Source organism: Uranotaenia lowii, chromosome 3, assembly GCF_029784155.1.
Source record: "Uranotaenia lowii strain MFRU-FL chromosome 3, ASM2978415v1, whole genome shotgun sequence".
Taxonomy (NCBI): Eukaryota; Metazoa; Arthropoda; class Insecta; order Diptera; family Culicidae; genus Uranotaenia; species Uranotaenia lowii.
In genome coordinates, this window is record NC_073693.1 from 357,564,009 (window position 1) to 357,586,626 (window position 22,618).

Genomic DNA, 22,618 nt, shown 5'->3' on the forward strand with positions numbered 1-22,618 from the left:
CTTAGGTTATTGGGAATCAATGTAGTACAGTAGTTCAAAAGTACAAAGAAATCACTGGTGTGAAGTGTAGACGGACCTATGGGTAGGTATTGATGGATTCCGCAAACAGCGCAAGTCCACTATAAACTGTCGCCCAACTCGTCGGTAGATAGATGCATTCAAATGCATTCTTTAGGATGCGCCAGTTGAGACACTTCTGTATAATAATCCAACATGTTACGCGATACAAGCGTTTCTAATCCGCAGCAGTTCATCTGTCGGTCCTTAGAAAGGTTCGTAAGCAACTGCCCTCGTACATTACTCGTTTACGAAGCGGCTTAAGAAGTCCCTCCGTGATTCTCTTTTCGTAATATATAGCCAAGAAGGGATGGCAGAAGTAAATCTGAAACCTGGGTAGGATAGAAAATTTGCGATCGGAGTCCGAAGGTATTTCAACCGTTGGAGCTGTGATCACTTTGCTTTGACTATTAACAAATTTGTGCGTTGTAGTCTTCTGAGTAAACACAGCATGATTTCGTTGGGAACCGTCTTAGAAGTCTAATAAGTTTAACCGGAAGATCAGCGCAGGCTTTATGGGTTCCGAATAGATGTGTTCTCCAACAAGGTAATGGTCGTGGCTTTATGGATCCCGAATATGTGTGTTCTCCAGCAAAATCATGATTATGTGGAAACATGCTAGAAAGGTACCGATGTCCACCTGGTAGACAGCTCGGAACAGCCGGTGGACCCATCGCCTGATCTTTAACGTCGGACTTTGGATGGATCGGAAACATGGAGAGGTGGATTTCTGCATGACGCAGTTCTTGACTGGATGCTTCATGCAGTTACACCATCGCACAGTGGGGATTTTTGATCAAAAAAGGTACCTATTTCTGTGACGATCGCATAAACTGTTCTAAATTTTGGAAAACTATCATTTCTTATGAAAAAAAAACACGAGGAATCGAATGGTCTACACCGCTTTCTGATAAAATGACTCTTAACGTCTCATTTTGCCCGATTTCCCCTATTTTTTGGGTGTAAAGTTATAATTCTGATTGTAGCCATCTACCTTGCAACAAAAAAGTCAAACAAACCATATTTATTTATGTAAAAATGTCAGCTGAATCGATTCGTGGGCTCCACTTTTTGATTTTACTACGACAAGTGGCTCATTTTGCCTCTTTTCCCCTAAATTTAAGATTTTTTTCAAAGAAATGCCGTCAAACAAAGTGTAATCCAACATTTTTTTATCATAAATGAACATTTTTGGTAGATTTATTCATATTCTTGCTAATCTCGTCACTTTTTTTACTAGAATGAATATAAATGGGTAAATATCACCAACCTCCCCTAGCTTTTTTTAAATTTATGCATAAATTTCACTGTAACAATCGAGCGATTCACATACCAAATGCAAAAACCAAGTGATTTAGTGTAAAATTTGTCGCTGAATCAAGTGGTGTACACCGCTTAGTGCTCAGCTTACAAGAATGGCCGCAATCACCCCGATATCCCCTAAAATCGGGCGATATGTGGAAAAAAATCATTATAACAAATGACAATGTATCATAAAATGCACAAAAATGATTGAAACAAGTGTAGAACTTATTGCTGAATCGAATGGTGTACACCGCTCAGCGTTCCGTTGACGAGAAGAGCCTCAATCACCCCGACTTCCCCTAAATTCATTAAATTTCTTTGAAAAATACATTGTTACAAACGAGAATTTAATTTAACAGATACAAAAAACATTGAATCGGGTGTAAAACTTATTGCTGAATCAAATGATGTACACCGCTATGGTGAAGTTGACGAGAAGAGTCACAACCACCCCAATTTCCCCTAAATTCATATAATTTCTTCGAGAAAATTTGTAACAAACGAGTGAATTTGAGTATTACTGTCGAATCGATGAGAAGAGCCTCATCATGTTTAAACCAATATCAATTATCAATTCAACTTAATATTTTTCAAATTTAGGGGAAAAGAGGGTGATCCAGGCTTTTTTCTTCATCTTAACGTTCAGCAGTGTACATCTTTCTGTTCAACAATTAGTTTTTCACATGGTTCAGCTATTTCTGTGCACTTTCTGATGCATTCTCGAAAGTTACAAGATTTTTTTTTAAGTTGCAAGTATTTAGGGGAAATTGAGTCAAATAGGACTTTATTCATCAACAGAATTTAAGCAGTGTCCATTATTTTATTCAACAGTTATTTTCACATATGATTTAATGTTTTTGAGCCTTTTTCGATGCTTCTGGTTCTTCTTTCGATGCTCTGGTTCATATTGTATGAGTTTATGAATGAATTTAAGATAAATTGGGGAAAATGAGACTTTTCTTGTCAACTCAGTGCTAAGCGGTGTTCTTCATTCGATTCAGCGATAAGTTATCCACCTGATTCAATGTTTTTCTCATATGTTCATTTGCATTTTAATTTGTTACAATGTTTTTTCCAAGAAACTGCATAAATTTAGGGGAAATTGGGGTGGTTGTGACTCTTCTCGTCAACTTCACGCTTAGCGGTGTACATCATTTGATTCAACAATAAGTTTTACACCCAATTCAATGTTTTTTGTATCTGTTAAATCAAATTCTCGTTTGTAACAATGTATTTTCAAAGAAATTTAATGAATTTAGGGGAAGTCGGGGTGATTGAGGCTCTTCTCGTCAACTGAACGCTAAGCGGTGTACATCATTCGATTCAGCAATAAGTTTTACACCTGTTTTAATCATTTTTGTGCATTTTATGATACATTGTCATTTGTTATAATGATTTTTTTCTACATATCGCTCGATTTTAGGGGATATCGGGGTGATTGCGGCCATTCTCGTAAGCTGAGCACTAAGCGGTGTACACCACTTGATTCAGCGACAAATTTTACACTAAATTTTTACAGTGTTGTTGATTGTTACAGTGAAATTTATGCATAAATTTAAAAAAGCTAGGGGAGGTTGGGGATATTTAGCCATTTATATTCATTCTAGTACAAAAAAGTGACGCGATTAGCAAGAATATGAATAAATCTACCAAAAATGATCATTCATGATGAAAAATTGTTGGATTACACTTTGTTTGACTGCATTTCTTTGAAAAAAAATCTTAAATTTAGGGGAAAAGAGGAAAAATGAGCCACTTGTCGTTGTAGAAACAAAAATTGGAGTACACCAATCGATTCAACTGACATTTTTACATAAAAAAGTATGGTTTGTTTGACTTTTTTGTTGCAAGGTAGATGGCTACAATCGGAATTATAACTTTACACCCAAAAAAATAGGGGAAATCGGGCAAAATGAGACGTTAAGAGTCATTTTATCAGAAAGCGGTGTAGACCATTCGATTCTTCGTGTTTTTTTACATAAAGAATGATTGTTTTTTTCATGCAAGGGGTTCTTGCCTGAATTGGGTACCTTTTTTGGCTCGAAAATCCCCACTGTGCATCGGTTTGGACGTGTGGCCTCGCCATTCTGCTCAACCTGGGTTGACACACCAGAGCACTTAGTGTTCACCTGTCCGAGGTTCGAAGGGATACGCATTAACATGCTTGCCGCCTGTGGACCCGACCCGACAGCCGACAACATCTTCCGAAGGATGCCAATACTTGACGCGTGGTCAGCGATGGGCTCACCAGGATCATGTCTGCCCTGCAGAGGAGAGAACCAGCACCAGTCCGTGACCGGTGTAGGGTGACTCCTTCACCGGGGAGCATCTGAGTAGAGTGCGACCGAACCTAGCAGTAAAGCATACAAAGATAGGACTTTACCTTCTGCCGGCTAGGATGACATCATCGTCGGGATTCATCGTCGTAAGCGTAAAAGGTCCTTACGTGTGCTGTGACAGGTGCGAGTCTAGAATAAGCTGTTCTCGATCGGCACACGGCTGGCAAAAAGGCTAGGATTGCCAGCCCCATAGTTGCCAGCCGAAAGGAGGAGGAAGACCGGACCACGATTGGAGTAGAATGCCCTTTCGACGGGGGTCTTTCGAGTTAAGTGCGTCAAATCCTAGCAGTAGAGCATATAAAGATAAGACTTAGATAAGATAACCTTCTGAGTATGCCGAGCTGCTAGGTACGTCGTGAACGCTGTGTAGGATACATCCACCGCCACGGAGTATCCGAGTAGAACGCGCTCCCTGCGACGGAAGCTGCGGGAATCATTCTCCGCAGTCCAACTCGTAGGGAGAAGAGTATTCACGCCGCGTAATACTCTCGGATAGAATGACTTCACGTCGTCAGCGAATGAGTCAGCGAACGAGTAGTTTCGTATAGCCCCGGACGTGTGCTGTGACAGGCGCGTGTCCAGGATAAGCCAAATCGAGCCAACCCAAGTGGAGCCAAGTCCTCAAGTCGTTAGAGGAGAGGTCACTGGTCTCCAGCAGTGGTCTCAAACAGAGACGAAGCGCACGATAGTCGTGGTAACCAAGCAAGCCTCGAGTTACGAATAAAGGCCGGACTTCAAGTCGTCAGGGGAGAGGTCCTTAGTCTTGAATCGTAACTTGAGCTGTTGCCAATGCGCTTCACGGAATACTTTTTCCAACATAATGGGAAGCCTCTTGGAAAATCGAGTCTTAACCTACGGAATCGAAACCGGCTACGATCTACTCCCTAACAACGGGTGTTTCACAGGGTTCCATACTCGGATCTGTGCTTCGGAATATCGGGTGTCAACTCTGAAACTGCCAGCAGGCGTGTAGTTAGACGGACGGACGCATTGATCTCGGTAACCGGAACTCAACCTTTGCGTAGTGTACGTGCTTGCTGATCGTTCTGGAGACCTGGTTTTAACAGAACCCTTTGCGCGTTGCCTTTCTAAAGTCAGCTCTATTTGTCAAAGCTGTTCTACAACAACCAGCCTTAGTGGTTTCCCTCGATGCCGCTGGGATATATGCTATGGTGAAGAGAACAGCACAACTCTATCAAGATTTCAAGAACGTGGATTTCGAAGCTATCTCCCTTGTCCTTGAATCCATCGTATGGGAAGTTGAGCCATCTTTTTATCCGAACGCAGCTGCTGAGACATTTTCGAACATTCTCAATGAGATCATTGATCGCCATGTTCCGAAACTTAGCGTGGCTACCAATCTACGGGCTCCCTGGGCAGGCTTCCGAAAAGTACTGGCGAACGACAGTATTCTTGCGAACGTCGCACGTGCACCTCGATGAAAGCTTTCCGAATATTTCTTCCCCGACAGTTCTAAAAGGAGCGGTCGTGCGATGTACAACGAGGCCTCGTTTTACCTCATGCGAAAGTTTGTTCGTGGGTATGAAAGTTTTTTAAGCTTCGTGACAGTTTTGGGAAAATCTTCGTGACAGTTTTCAATGCGTTGAATTTCGCATGACAGTACTACCTACTCCGTCCGACTGTAGCCGAGACTCGCTTTGGATTATCATCCACGCTCGGGCCGAGTTAATTTCGAACGAACGTAGGTATGAATTTCTTTCTCACTTAAGGGGGGGAGGGGGGTGATCACCCCGATCACCCTCCTCATAGGACCCCATAGGATAAAAGGTAATCATATCGCCTAACCTGCATGCTCCTGCTCGATGGCTCGTTCGATCTATTCGAACCGAGCAGCAGCGCATACGGCCGGGCATGGGTACGGTATGGGCACGACAGTCAACCGTGACAGTCCTGCCCAAAACTGTCACGCGCTGCAGCCGACAGGTAGATGAAATTATTTTAGAAACAGGAGGCCTGAAGGGATTAAAACCGAACTGTCGGTTGGGTTCGCTACAGCTTAAAGCACAACATTTTCGGCAGCGCAAGCTTTGAGCCGATTGTTCAGATACAGCCTGTGTTCCCGCACGTGTGTGATGTAGCCGAAGCGTTTCGATTTGTTACCGACGGTACAGCAGCAACCGAGTGGTAAGGAAAACCGAGACATTTTGTTCGACAAGAAAAAGGCGTACTTTTCGGAAGCCTGTCCCTGGGTCACTAAAGAACTGCGGCGACTGAAGACGGCAAAAAATCGCGCACTCCGAATCTTCAACAAGCACAAATTCCCTTTACACTAAGGAAGAATACCAATACCGCAAGCTGAACTCTGCTAGTAAAAAAAGTTAGTAAGACCAGTCCGAAATATTTTTGGAAGCACGTAAAAATCAACGGAAAGAAACAGGGCCCCACATATTCCTTGATACACAAATTCTGTTCCCGAAATTTGTGAAATTTTTGCTGAGATATTTTCTAGTATTTTCACAACTGAGGAAAGAGAGTAACAAGCCAGGTCTGTCGGAAATATATCACCCCTATGGGATCAACTTTGAATGGTATTCTAGTCGACAATGCAGCCATCGTAAAAGCGACTGATAAAAAGCTAAAAAACTAAACTTTTACGGGCCTGGACCGTATACCAGCTATTTTTTTTTTTTTTTTGAAGAGTTTTATGCCATTTTCGCTGACATCTTACAATCATCGTTGGGCGGAGAAATCTATCTCTCATTGTGGAAGACGCCCATGTTTCCTGTCCACAAAAAAGAAGATAAGAGAGATGTGAGCAACTACCGTGGAATCTCCGCTCTATGTTCGATAGCAAAATTATTCGAATTGGTTGTTTTGGATCGAATTTTCTCAATTTGCAAGTATCATTTCTCCTACGATAAGTTCGTTGCTCCTTCAGGATTACCCCAAGGAAGCAATTTGGGACCGATCATTTTCGTGATCTGCTTCAATGATGTACTCTCGCTCCTCGGCGGCATAAACCTTGCATATGCCGATGACCTGAAACTTTTTCACACCATAAACGATCAAGAAGAGATCAACTTCCTACAACAGAAATTTACCGATTTTGCTTACTGGTGCGACATCAATTGCCAGCCGCAGTAAATGCTCTGTAATATAGTTTTCTCGTAAGCGACACCCTCTACATCCTCGGAGAAACTATCATCCGGGTGGACCACATCAACGATCTGGAAGTTATTCTCGATCAAACAACGGCTGGAATTCAAGACTCATACGAACTATGTTGTCGACGAAGCTTGTCGAAGCCTTGGATTTCTGTTTCATATGGCCAAAGACTTCAAAGACGTTACTGCCTGAAAAGTGATTTTTGAGCCCTTTCTACCAGAACGGAGCCGAATGAATCGAGGCTTTCCAGCGGCGCTTCTAGCAGTATTTAGGCGCTACGACACTCGAACAAACACACAGAATACGGCAGCAAAATCACCTGGCTGTTATGGTTTGAAGTCAAATATCCATTTTGTAAAAAGACACACCACGGAAGATAATGGGCTTTCCACTGTTAATGAAAAGTGTTAAGTGTCCGTTAGACTGCCCCAAATTTATATGAGAAATTTCTAGCTTGTGAAATGTTATGCGCTGCAGACTTCAATTGATCCTAGGTCTAGTACAAGATCGCATGCCAAATTATGCCAGATCGAATCACGGGAAAGGATCGCTTACGAGCCTAAAGTTTATATGGGATTTTGAGACATTTTGTTCGGGAAGAACATGAAAATCCAGTTTTTCATGAATAACTTTGGTCCCCTACGGCCGATTTCTTTTGAAAATGGTTTTGCTTAAAGCCTGAACTATGACAAATATTTCATCCGAAGACTGCATTTCAATTTGACTTATGATAAAAAAAGTTCATGGGGTAACTTTTTTCAAGGTAATATTCATCACTGTGAATGCTGCATCAAAATGTTCGACGCAGTGTCTCTCATTAATAGTGATGAATATCACCCTTAAAAATGATGACTATTTTTTGAAGCTTGATAACTTTTGTGTTTGAACTTGAATTGAAAAAAAATCGGTTTAAATATTTGTCATACACACTTAGAAAAATCAACGTAGATTTACATGAAACTACATGGGTAGAAAGGAATCGGCCATTTGCATGCGATAATACTAATTGTTTCATGTAAATTTTCGTCAGCTTTCAATGCTGTTATTGAATGTAGATTTACATGATCTATCTCATCCCATAAATCTTATTAGACAGGGGATGGTTACTGAATCAAAACAAAAAACACTTTTTGTGCAGAGAAAACATTTTATTCCACTTGAAATACACTTACACTTGGAATTGAAAAAATAAACAACACTTGGTTCAAACCCTTCCGAACACTGTTTATTTTTTTCTGATTCCCCCGACGAAAACAACGGCTGGTGCGAAATGACAGCAGAAAATATGCTGTTGCACAATTGGAGTTCCAATGGTTAAATTTCCAGGCATCTAATTTCTCAGCTTTGGTTTCCTGCAAATGACATAAACCAGTGTTAATATGTTATAAGTCACACTTATTTTCAAAATTGTTTACCTCTAGTTAGCAAACATAATTCTATGGAATAAAAAACTGCAAACTTTTGCCGACGCAGAACGGGACGAGAATCTAACTGGAGTAAATACAAAACAAAACTGACAAACTGACGCTGGCGCTGGATTTGGCATGCATTTACATGTAATTTCCCTTGAAAAGGTCAAGATGCTATACTCTTTTTCAATATTCTTCCAGCGCTGGTGTTAAAATGTAAAATCACTTGTAATGTAAGGTTACATTTTTTTATCTGTGTAGTTTAGGCTTTAAGAAAAACCGTTTTCAAAAGAAATCGACCGAAGGGGACAAAATTTATTCATGAAAAACTGGAACTGGGTTACTCCCGAACAAAATGTCCAAAAATCCTATACAAACTTTAGGCTCGTTGAGCGACCCTTCCCCGTGATCCGATATGGCCCAAATTTGACAGGAGACCTTGTACTGCAGCGCATAACTTTCTCAAATGTCGGGTCATTTGGGGCACTCTAAATTGTCCGTATAAAAATGGAAAAATCCGCAAATTTCGAGAATTGATCGTAGATCTACGACAATAGTTCAACTGTTTCACTAAACAGAGACAGTTCAATTCGGCACGAAAATAGCTGCCCAGAGAAAGCCTTAAAGTAGGAACGTGCTGGATGGATCGAAAGTCCCTTTGGATTTTTTATACGGTTCGAGGTACGACCTGCAATGAGGATAATCTGATCATTTGAGATACATTCCATACAATTTTCTATTATTTCCTATTTAAGATAAATCATTCAAAAAATCTTAAAATGCTGTTTCACGTTTTGTGTGCAGATATTAAATTTCTATGAGTAACTGATTGAAATGTATAAAAAAAAATCTCACCTGAATCATCATCATGATGTGTACTCCTCAGCGTCTGGCACAGCGTCTTCAGCTGTTTGTACACCGATTGGGCCTCCCGCTGGAGCAGCAGCACTTCATCTTTGGTAACTCCCCCGACGGTACCGACTCCAGCCTCCCCCATCATCATGTCATCTTCCCCGTTCATCTCCTGTAACAGCGAGGTTTCGTGGGTCATCGGTTCGCCGCTGTGTCCGGATCGTTGCGAATCGAACGATTCCAGTCGCTCACTCAGCGTTCCATTTTCCCGCTCCAGCCGGTCCAACGTTTGGACCGTCATCTGGAATTTGGTATCCTGCTCCTTGGTACTCCGCTCCAGGATCAGTATCCTCTCGGAGGCTTCATTCAGCGCAATGGTTAGATTGTCCTTCTCCGAGGTCGTCATGTGCAATCGGCTTTCCAGATCATTTTTCTTGTCCAGAATCATTCTCAGCTCACTCTTCAGACTTTCCAGACTATTGACGTGATCTTGGATGCTGAGCGTCCGCCTATTGCATTGGTCCTTGATCTCGTTTAGCTGCGCCGTTAGCTGAAGTTCGGCCGCATTCGATTTCTGCAGCTCATTCGAAAGGCGGGTATTTTGGGCCGTCAGCTCCTCGATCAGTAGGTTCTTTTCCCTTTCCATCTGCCGCATGATCTGTTCCTGGGCGTCCAGCCGTTGCTTGAACTGCTTGATGTCCGTCTGCAGCTCCAGTATGATGACATCATTTTCGCTCGTCGTTTGGTCCAACTGTCGCTTGAGGATGTACTTCTCCTGTTCCAGTTTCTGTGGGAAAAAAAAGAAAGGAAACAAAATTTTTAGAATTCAGCTGTGGGTGTTAAGCGATTGATTTGCATTTGAATCAAGTTTGTCGAACTTTCGAAACGAGCCGTTCGAAATAGTTGTTAGTTCAATGGTGCTCTGGCTCTCGGTTGAAATCTGTTATCTTTCAAATGGACATCTTTGCTAACTCTCTTTTTCGCTAAAATTAAATACGCAGCGGATGTGATTTATGAGTCTTTTTGAATTTTTTTTTTTCATCCATTAGTGACCATTTAGCATCGCTTACCATTCGTCGAATACAAAAAAAAAATCGGGGTACCAAAATTGGCGTTCCGCTCTTTTATCAAGTGGATCAATGAGCAAAAAAAAAAGTTTGAACCGCTCAACTTTGGTCGGCTGATAAACGCGACAGTTAGGTTACAGACATTTTTAGTTATAACATTCGGCTGGTAACTGTTGAAACAAGCCGATGATGGCGAGACATCAACATAAATAGTTATGAATAACGATTTGGCGGCACTTCGACTCTCAAACGGTTGTCGAATTGTTGATGAGCTCTCTGTCATCTGTGAAATCATTATCGCATGAATTTGTCAACTAGTCTGCACTTAGTTTTAATTTAAAATCTCAAATGAACTGTTCATTTCATATAAATTTTGATTGGGGAAGATAAAAATGACAAGAATGACAAGAATGACAAAAATGACAAAAATGACAAAAATGACAAAAATGACAAAAATGACAAAAATGAACAAAAATGACAAAAAAATATCAAATGCCAAAAATTACAAAAAAAATACAAAAAATGACTTAACAGACACAAATTACCATATTGACAAAAAAGAGAAGATAGACAAAAATAACAAAAAGACAAAAATGACAAAAATGACAAAAAAATTCAAAAATGACAAAAATCACAAAAATGACAAAAATACAAAAATGACAAAAAATGGCAAAAATGATAAAAATGAAAAAAAAAGACATACACCGTCTTAGCCGATTTAGGCTTAACAGACTGAATATAAATGACAAAAAAGACGAAAATGACAAAAATAACTAAATTGACAAAAAAGACAGTCAAAAATGACCAAAATGACAAAAATGACAAAAATGACAAGAATGACAAAAATGACAAAAATGACAAAAATGACAAAATTGACAAAAATGACAAAAAAACAAAAATGACAAAAATGACAAAAATGACAAAAATGGCAAAAATGACAAAAATGACAAAAATGACAATAATGACAAAAATGACAAAAATGACAAAAATGACAAAAATGACAAAAATGACAAAAATGACAAAAATGACAAAAATGACAAAAATGACAAAAATGACAAAAATGACAAAAATCACAAAAAAGACAAAAATGACAAAAATGACAAAAATGACAAAAATGACCAAAATGACAAAAATGACAAAAATGACAAAAATGACAAAAATGACAAAAATGACAAAAATGACAAAAATGACAAAAATGACAAAAATGACAAAAGTGACAAAAATGACAAAAATGACAAAAATCACAAAAATGACAAAAATTACAAAAATGACAAAATAACAAAAATGACACATATACTATCTTAAAGTTTAAAATTATTTTTTTTATTTTTTTATTTTAATACGGTGTTACTTCACATGAAGTGTTTATTTAAAAAAAAATCTTAATCAAAATTGGAAAGTGTGGCAAGGTTGTTAAAATTACATCAAATACCTTTTTTGTGCTGTTTCAACTTTGATTTAGTAATTTACACTTTACACGTGATCATTCGAAATGATTGATTAAAGGATTTTTTTTCGACTGAAAACCAACGTTTAACTTTAAAAGTGGTAAAATTTTATCGGTATGGTTTCACGCATTCATCTCAATTCCGCATTAGCGTTTGCACGCATCCTATAGAACAAAAACCATGCAAAATGTTCTACTCTCAACTGAAAAGTTGATTTTTTTTTTCAAATTTGATGAATGATTGAGATGATTCAAGAGTAAGGCCGATGACATAGTGAGTGCGATGCGATGCGAATAGGGGGAAAAATTTTCGGACGCAGCCAATGCGAACTCGAGCGGCGGAACAAATTGACATCTTCTCCACCGCGTCAGGTTTAAGCCGTATGTCAGGTTTAAGCGATTCACATACATTTTCATCAAATGTGGTTCACCGCATTGAATCGCATTCACCGCATCGCATCGTATTCCCTGTGTCATCGGCCTAACAGTCTTAATTCGAGACTAAAACCTTAAAAATTTTATCCCCGGTCCAGAATGCCACTGTTATCAAACTTTCTGACTTGTAGATAGAAATTCATTCCCAAATGTTGAATTTTCAATGAGCTTAAACTTATTTCGGATATTCTGGTTCCAAATTTAGTAATTAAATAAATACTGTTCCAGTAGTTATAAATCACACCATAAAATAACCGTCATTTCAAAAATTGTGTAGTATTCAACCAAATTTTGGCTGCATACTGTTGTTTACATCCAAGTGAAGTAGGCGTTGTAATGTTTTTTGACGTTTCTTGCGAAGAAATATGAAAATGCGTGGCATTACTCCCGAGCAAAGAAAACGGATTGTACACAAATGAGGCACTGTTAGTGGTCTTTCAATTAGAAAACAAGATAAGGAAGGAGGTGTCAGTGTCGGAGCAGTTCTAACCGCGTTGAGAAAGTATGGAGAACAGAACTCCGAGACGCGGTAGGAAACCTGGCCCTGCTGACCCTACAATGGACAAGAAAATCAAGGATTACTACAAACGGCATCCTCCGGCATCAGTACGTGATGTGGCTAAGAATCTACCCAGCAAACATAAAACCGCATTAGAAATGATAGCTCAAATCGTTAACAGTGTTAATGCGAACCGCACTCCCTACCAAATAAGTAAACGATCAGTAAACGATGGTCACTTAAAGTCGGTATAAATCGGATATGATAAAAAGTCCGCCATTATTGCAAATTTGTTCTCCCGCGCGAGATTCGAGTGAGAGAGAAAACAACCTTGTTCTCTGTGATAAGCAGTAAAACCAGTTCGCTTAAAATCAGATGGTTCATTTGGAAAAAAAACTGTCCAATGAGAGAAGCAGCAAATATTGTCGCTGGCAACGGTTTGCATGCATTGATTGCAAAAGTTGCGCTCTCTCGCATACTTTCAGGATGTACGAATAAGGCGTTGAATATCGTCCAATTTGTATAATTCTTATCGCTTAAGCGAGAAGTTACATATATGTATGTATATTGCCTCCACTTTGGTAGGTAAATGCTGTTTTTCGAGTTTAATGCGATTATTCTATAATGTATATGAGACATATAACAAAGTTTGTTGAGAAATATACCTACAAACATGTTAGCTAGGTAGGTACTTCTCCGACTAACGTTATGCTCGCCAAAGAGAGGACTGCACTTCAAACCCATCGGGAGCAGAAGCAGCCAAAAAGGAGTACCAAACAGGCTGAATCCGTGAAACCTAGGGTGGTCTAACCGGTTTTACCGAAACCGGTAAAACCGTCCATTTTCCAATACCGGAAATACCGGCTATTGAGACGGTAAAAAAACAGTATTTCCGGTATTTTTTTTTTATTATTCATTTGCATTGTAATAAAATTATCACAGCTAAATGTTTTTTTTTACCAAATATGTATGAGTGCAAATACTCAAATTTTGTTCAATAAGCTTCAAAATCTAAGCTCAATAAACCTTACTGCAAGGTTTATGTGAGATTTGATTATTGCTAAAACTTGTCGATATAACTTTTTGGATAAAAACTATATTGGCGTTCAAAAGAGCATTGACAAGCTGCAATCTCTCTTTTAGAAGATATTTTTTTATGAAACTTTACACATTTCAGTTCAGCTATCACTTCATCGACTAACTTTCTGCGTGCAAAAGAGAGAATTGGACTTTAGACCCATCGGAAGCAGAAGCAGCCAAAAAGGGAGTACTCAACAGGCTGAATCCGTGAAACTGGGGGCTCGGAAACTCTACGACAAACTTCTGTCCAAGAAATCGAATTGTGTTATCATAGATGATGAAACCTACATTAAACTCGATTATTGTCGCCGAGCACCCGAACCGGAGTTTTTGTCAACATCAGCGACGGCGATATCACTGACGACATCGCATGTTGATCAGACATCTATCAAACATCTTCCACGTGTCGGAACGAAACAAAAGAAAGGGTTGCCGATTGCCGAGGTGTTTGGTGAATTGCATCAGCGCAAGCCATTCAGGCTGAAAAATTTGGAAAGAAGGTTGGTGTGGCAAGCCATATGTGAATGCGGTAAAATTCATTCATAACCACAGAAACAATGAATGGCTAAATTTACGTAAAAGAATAATTGCAAAAAAGTTAACTACCCTGGATCAAACAGCATAACAATCCTACAATCTTTCGGCCTGATCTCGGTTCGTGTCACTACTCTAAGGATGCATTAAAGTGGTATGAAATCAACAAGGTCACATGTTTACCGAATGACATGATCCCACCAAACTGTCCAGAGATTCGTTTAATCGAAACTTTTTGATATTTGATGAAGGCAAATCTGATGAAATACCTACATGAAACCAGCGGACAGTATTGAAAAATTCCAGAAAGATTCTGTGAACCAAATTTACAAATCCACCGTTGTCTACGAACTCTTTATTGTGCGTTAGTTAGCTCGCTCCTGTAATCAGGGGCTATCGTCTGGTACCCTAGCCACGATACATGGGTCAGCAGAATCGAATCCGTGCTACCTAAATTTACCCACTCAGCACTTCGAATTTGCCCCTGGCCGGTCTTTAAAGAGTCTTCCACGTACATGCAGCGATTTTCCTGGTTGAATTTGGATAGCCTCGCTGACCGTTGTGAATACCTGAAGGCGGCGTTTTTTGGAAAGTTGCTGTTCGGTGCTATCGATGCACCAAACATCTTTGCGAGAATTGATTTCAACGTGGTGTAATGTATATTCAATCATGAATAGAATCACCACATAATATTAATCACATGTTCAATGTCGGTGACTTTGAACCTCTCGGTCTTGCATTAGCATTTGTGTTCATATATTTCTATAAACTTCTTCAAAGTTTATGTGCATCAATTGATTCATCAATTTAAGTTAGGTCTGTAGTACTTCCACTAAAACCTGAACTGTCTGCACGACAAAAAAAACTTGTAATAAAAAATAGTACTTATGACTATTTTATGGGCGTAGGCGCACAGTGATTGGTGCCATGAAGATATTCATTCAACCACTGTCTGACCACCAACTCTGTCATTTAAGGCAGGTTGTCCGATAGTGGGATGTTGTAAACATTTCACACAGCCTATACTGATCTCTATAGATCCACTTTTTTTTAACTTGATCAAAATCAGTTTTAGATTTGTTTAGAATATTTTCTTGACAGTCTACTACCGCTACCCAACATAAATTATTGGGATTCTAGTGTGGATTCCATGTGACAATAAACTGTCTTATCCAGCCAGACTCCCCCACTCCGACGACGAATTAGCTTAAGTAGATTTCCAACACTGATGTCATACGACATCCTGGTCATCATTAGCCATAAAGCTTCAGCTGACAGACGGATGGATAAATGATGACTAATCCGCGCCAATCTTGTTAGCATTCGGTGAGCTCCTTTTTGCTGTTACCTGTATGACTCCGAGGGTTTTGGTAATGAGCTGATGATGATGAGAGGGAGAAATAAACTGTCTTGTTGAGGGTATCGGAGTTTTTGGACCGAATGTGGGGGCGCTAATCACCATAGCTAATTTGCTGATCGTCGGTACCAAAGATAGGGAGCAATAGTTTCTGTGGCCATGAAGCTCATTAAGTTTGATATTTTGCATGAACATTTTTAGATGATGCAAATTTAAAAAAAGCTTCGTTGGTGTTCCATTCAGAAATAGTGCAATTATCCATACCTTTCCATTATTCTGTGTTCGATAAATGTTGTTGGGGAGAGTTTCAAAAACATTCTTATGCTAAAGCTGAGTTCTAAGTTCTACATCAATCAGCATTATTAACTGGTTTTAGTCCAAATTGGACACGCCTGAAAAATGATGAACTAATGTTTTGATGTGGAAAATGAGGCCGTTTTTCCAACTCAGCTATAAAACGTATGAGCATCGGCAAATTGAAATATAATTAGCATTGACCGGTCAGAATCTCATTTGAAGCTATGATTTTAATTTATTCTGACTTATAAATTATGTATTTCATAAGCATTTATACCTAAGCATTTTAAGTGTTGCTTAATGGCTACACTAATGGATTTGATGTTTGTTCTTCCACGCCAGTGTTTTTTTTTTGTTTTGAAACTTATGCAAACCAATTACGGTGAAACTTATGTTTCAATTTGATGTAAATTGAAGTCATATCTTTGGAATAAAAATTAAAACTTTCGAAATTCGAAGCACACAGACAAAGTTTTGAGGAACCCTCCGTAGGCTCAGTAGGCTTAGTATGCAATCTTTAACTTTCAATTTCAATTGCTCGGTTTTTGTCACATTTTATTTCATGGTTTGGAAAAAGGAGCCTTGGCCTAAAGCATCGGGCAATCGCGTTCAAATCACTAACCACCTAAGTGATTTCGGCTGTCAGGCGGTGTGCGCAACTTGTACGGGTATTGTCAAGGTAAATCATACGCATTTCTCATCCATCAGAGCGCCCCGAGAGACCCCGCATACTAAAAAACTATAGCTTAAACAGTCTATACGAAACATCAACAGTTCTAGAAATAGTGATGGTCTCTGTAAAAGTAGCTGTAATATTAAACTTTACTTCGACAACGTTAAAAAAGAAAAATGAACGTTCGTGTGGAAAAGTAATGGTATTCGGAAAGGTGAACGAATGGTATGCACGATTAACTTTAAATTTTTTTGAATCGTCAAAATTATCCCGAACCGTTTTCCATAGCGTTAATGTCTTCTGTCAAACCCACGTCAAAAATGGCCGAAATGCGAATCAAAGATGCCAGATGATTTTGCAAGAAATCAGTACACACTTATTAAATCTTAAAATTTTTTTTATATACTTTTACAACTTTTTAGAAAAGATCTACTTCAATAAAAAAGAAGTTTCTCTTGGAAACGCCTGCATGCAGCCAGATGGCTTTGTAAACAAAATTTGTACAGATTGATGAAAACAATTTTAATTTTTTTTATATTCTGATACGGTTCGAGAGTAGTTTTAATGATAATAATTGAACTTGGATGCTACATATGTATTACATCACACTAAAGGAGGTTTAGCACTTGATTTACAAATGCTTTAAACAAACGCTTTAAGTGACTTTATTCAAGATAATTATAATATGAAAGTTTATTTGTGAATCCATGGACTCAATTAATATTTATTACATGCTTGTTAAGAAGCCTAATGCGGTACATTCCATGAAACATCAATTGCAGTAAATGCCATTCTCTACATAATCCACATTATTTCACATTTCATTTAGTATATCATATGTAAATAAAACAACGAGTCAAAAGGAATCAAATTGGAAGTAAACATTCCAATTGCGCTCTTGTTGCAAATTTTAGGCTTTTTCTTCTGTTAAGGGGTAGAGCTTGAAGTTTCGATGGTGTAAAAACAACAATTATTACTGATTCCGTCAGAAATCGTTTTTTAAGACGAATGCGAGAACTATGGTTATTTTTAATTTAGGCTAGAAAACATGCAATCAGGTGACATAATATCATCGATTTTGTGTAATAGTTTTGCTAATGAATGAATTGATTCATTATAATTTACTACGAAACAACATTTAATTTAGTTGACCTAAATGTTTAACATTTTCCAATTTTTTTAAATTCAGTGCACCTGGCATCCCTGGTCGTTTTTGTCCGGTTGTTTATTTCTTGCGCCGGAAATTTGCAAGCTCGTCGCGTATTTTTCTACGACTTTTCTTCACGGTAATTTACCGGATTCGGTTTCGAGACTCCCGGTGTTGTGATGCCCACTGTCGGTCCGTTCCGAGCAGGGCTTATTGAGCTGCGGCAGCATGATACAACACCGGGAATTGGATTTTCTGCCCAACATAGAACCGCTGAAGCTCGTGCGCTTTTCAGGTAGGTGAAAATTTGTGTTTTGTTTTATTGCTCAATTTAACAAAAAACTTAATGCACCTTCTAATAAATAATTTTATTTCTATTCTAGCACCTGAACTTCATCTCCAACAGACAGCAGTTTTCGTACAGCAGCAACGGGGCCCTCGGAATGATAAGGTTTTTTCAGGGTCCTGGTCCGCCGGCTAAATCGTTCACCAGGCTACGGAAAATTTTGCAGTACAGCTTAGCTTTTCAAAGTTGTGTAAGTACCTAATAAAATTTCAATGAAGATGAGTTTAAAGATTGAATTAATAAAATAATGAAAATCCGAAAGTCCCCAAAATATTTTCATCTATGTGTGGGTGAGGGTACAAAAAAGCTTTGAGGTAATCGTCTCTTAGCAGTTTTACGATACAATCTTACAGTTTTTTTCAATGTTTATGTTATATGAGGTCATCAAAAAACAGTAATCTTAGTTAAAACGGTTCGTACACCGATTTCCGTAACAGTTCGATTAACGGTTTGATAAATCGTTCAAAATATGCCTACATATGTTCATTCTAGAAACAGTTCAATGCGCTGAAAACGTTATTCATAAGCGTTTTATAAACCATACCCTAACTGTTCCTAGAACAGTGTCTCCATATATAGGTTTTAATAGTTTTAAACAGTAACATAACTTAACGCCATATTCAACAGACCGTCGTTTTGGAATTCAAGATAAGTGCAATGTTTTTTATGGTTTCAGATATCATTTTCTAAACGTTTTTTTACACTGCCTGTAATCGTTTTATAACTACTACAGGAACTGTTATGTAACAATATTTTCGTATTCGGGACGCCATTAAATTGCCATATAGGCTGATGGAATTATTCACGCTCCGGTGACAGCGGAATTGTAGCATCCATCCACTACGAGGAACCAACAGTCGTCATCGAGTTTCTGTTGCCATGGATATCAATGCAGCTACAACAGTGGGTACCTACTCTGGTACTTAAATTATGAAACAAAGCAAGCGAAAATTGCCAATTTCGACATGATGATGATGATGATGACGATGCCAAAAGAATGAACAAAAAAGCTACAGAGGTGGTGGTGGAGTAACATCGACGCGAGTTGGGTGGAAGAAGGGCCTTCTTCTTCGATGAGGCTCCACCAAATAAGCCAGTTAGTAAACACTAACCATCCGGCTGACAGCTCCACACAATGCAATGCAATGGAAGAAAGAAGAACAATGGCACCCCGCGGCGAGAACAATCGTGACAAATTAGCCGACAGACAGAGAGAGAGAGACACAGACCATCAGTGCGATTATAATCGATGGTCATCATCTCGTTTTTGAATGTTGAGCTTAGTAGACCGTTTAGTGGAAGTAGGTGATCAGACTATTTGAACTTTTTGCAGAATTTGGAACCCTAGGTTCCCTTGAGGTTTAATTATGGTGCACCAGTTAGGCCATATCAAATTCTTTTTTTGTCAACCCTCCCCCCTCTCCCTTTCGATTTTTCAAAAATACATTAAGTTTGAGATATTTTATTGAAAATTTGAAATTCTTCTCGAAAATTCAAACATTTTAAGGAGTAAAAGTTAACTGTTAATTATGGGAATTTTATCACCTCTTTTAAGTATTTATTCGAAGTTTTTTGAAATATTCAATCTGCAATAACACGTTTTTTCTATTTTCGGCATGTTAGATTGTAGGCAAGTTGGTTGTATGCAAGATTGTGTCCAATTTCTTCCAATTTATTGTTAATTTATTTTGTTTTTTACTATCCGGAGTTCCATCGATTAGCTGTTTCATTTCCTCGAATTCTTGTTCATTATTTCGGATTTTCAACACGTACCACTTCCTGTTGCGATCAAAAAACGCTCCTTCTATCTTGCATGTGTGTTTCTCTATAAGGGTATATACGGACGATAGTATTGACGAAAAATTGGCCTCAGCCATAACCTCAAATTTGTATTTGCTGGCGGCCTCACCAGTGATGCTAGGTGCGTTACCAAAATCAGTATTTGCTTGTTTGAAACAAATTATAATATTTCGGAATTGATTAAATTTTTTAACTATCACCAGCTAAACGTTTGAATTCATAAAGGGGCGTTCCTAAATGGATGAAGATAAATCATCTTTTGCTAAATTTTCTACGTGAAATCAGAACATCTGCAATATATTTTCATGTTCTTTCTTGGTAGATTAAAAAAGAGTAGTTTCTAACTTCTAAACGAATGCAAAATTATTCACTGTTACAAACAAGTTCATTAAAGAATGACTCGTCTATGTTGACTTTGAAAATAATCACGCTCTTTTTTTTAACTCAAAATTAAGTATGACCGAGGTTCAAAACATAGTTCGATTCTATAAACTTAAAGTTAAGTACCCTTTTTCCTCCTTGCGATGGATCAAAACGGAGTTCGAACTGCGAACTCAAAATTGATCCCTTTTTTTCCTTCGGCGAGGGATCAAAGCTGAGTTCGACCTTATGAACTAAAAATTGAACTCTCTTTGTTGGACTGAAAACACTTAGCGAGTTCAGTCCGAACCGGAGCAGCAACCAACGAACACGTCGCAAAATTTTGTCGTTCCGGAACAATTACCGGAAGATATGAAGGAACTTCATAATGGAATGCATGTTCACCGTGTCAGCGTAAAATTCTGTCCGTCATTGTCATCATATGGTGAGCGGCTTGGAATGTCCGGAAACTTCCGGATGTTGTTTACTTCCCGTGGGAAGTAACATCCGGAAGTTTTCTTTGACCGGGAATGTAAAAACTTTCCACCGCGCTGTAATTGCAATGCAATGTACCGGAACAGCAACATCCGGGTACAACAAATTTTAATCATCCTTTAATTCCCTGAAAATCAGCTACCCTGGAAAAAAAAGGATAAATTCGAGTTCGGTTGCCGAACTTAGTATTGAGTATGCCCATCAGAACTTACTTTTGCTGTTGCCCAGTCAAACTCAAAGTTGAAGGAAGCCAGCGAAGTGCTGTTTTGAACCAAAACTACTTAATTTTGAGTTTAAAAAAAAGAGCGTGATCGCCTTCCAGCTCTGATTATTTTAAAAATATCCACAAAATTCGCTACATCGTTTAAGTGTGCGATACAGTAAGTTATTATTTCGTTCAGATAAATGATGCGTTTAATCTCACATTCGAATAGAAATCAACCGGAAAGTTGCAAATTCTCAGTACTCATGAAAAAGTTTTTCAATAACAATGCAATTAAAAAAATATAATCTTTTTCCAAATCTCAATGCATTTGGCACCCCTGAACACCCGAAAAAATCAAAACACGAACATCTGTGTATCGCTTTTCCACAGGGCGAGTTTGTCGATATTAGTACCGGAAAATCGCGTTTATCGTGCGCCTTTCTCAAAAATCGATTCTGTTCTCCCATGGTTTGAGGTTAGGGCTGAGGCCTCCTGCTAAGGTGGTGTTCGTGTAGAACTGTCAATATATCCTAATAGATCTTCCAACCACAAACGGATTGGGAAGCATAAATATGTCCATCACAAGCTTCAAGAAACATGCAGAAAAGACGACCGTGCAGGTTTTCCGGATGGAGCCATTCGGGTATGATTCGATCCGCATAATCTCCGGGAGACGGACTCGGACCGGGAACTCAAGAAAAAACGACCGATCTAGCCTAAGATCACTCTCATATAAAGCTGTTCTTCTAGAAATGAAACAGTTACGAATGCATGTATATAAACAAAAACATTCGTTTGATCGAAATACTTTCTATGGAGGAAATAAAGGCAATCTTATGATAAAGTCATGGAAAATTTTTGAAAAAAATGTTTATCGTTTTTTGTTAAAAATATTTCTAACTTTTTTCTTGGTACCTGTCTTTCATCGGTCGGCGCACACACGTTTTTCAGTCATGTAAGTGATCAGTTTTCCGAACATAAGACGGCCACAGACTACTCAAATGGCATGTGCAAATACGATGATTCCACGACAATTAATTGATTCTACGCTCGCCCACACATGATACAAACATAATTCGTGCGAACACAAACGATTGCTGACTAAACAGCAACATCAACAAAAATAACAATCCCCACCCCGGCTGGGGCTGAATAAATGGCCTGGATTTTGTACGAACATCACCATACACTATGCCATAGAGGGTTGTTTGTACAAAATATGTCGATCCGGACTGATTTTACTCAAATTGTTTGCGCCCTCATTCAAGCAGTGCCAAACACGATACAAATCTTGTTCACAGCGACAGAAATTTCAAATTTCATCGCATTTGTACAAATGCGGTGTAGTCTATGGCCCGCTTTATACTTCGTCAAATTTTGGGCGGCTGCATCCTTCTCCTACAATTTCCGCAACTTTCTGGTCCAATACTTCCCGAGCAACCGGAATTCTCTTAAAAAGGATTCATAGCAGCTTAATCAGCATTCATTGCTGTCTGAAGAAAATGCTAATCTTAAACGAACTTGGAAATTCATTTCAGTGACTGAAGAGAATGCTATTCAGCCCTTAAGGGAACATTTAAAACCTTCTACGCGCCTTGACTTCCCTGATGACCCGCAACCGTAGTTGCACATAAAACGCTGAGTACTGACAGCAGTAAGACAGCTTCAAACTGTAAATATATTGAACATTTTGGAACTATTCTAATTTTTAGGTTAACAAAATGATAGTGACTTACAAAATCAGTGCGCAAATTTAGCTATCACGCCCGAACGCCTTCTATAATTGTG

At 38.8% G+C, this 22,618-nt stretch overlaps 1 protein-coding gene across 2 annotated transcripts in view; it reads right to left on the minus strand.

Annotated features, from left to right (window-relative positions):
- LOC129756128 (bicaudal D-related protein homolog) overlaps nt 1-22,618 on the minus strand; it is a 143,530-nt gene that overhangs the window by 3,071 nt on the left and 117,841 nt on the right. For both annotated transcript variants that reach the window (XM_055752900.1, XM_055752899.1), the window contains exon 3: nt 9,092-9,875. In XM_055752900.1, coding sequence (XP_055608875.1) covers nt 9,092-9,875 — 784 coding nt within the window. The remainder of the gene's footprint in view (nt 1-9,091; nt 9,876-22,618) is intronic.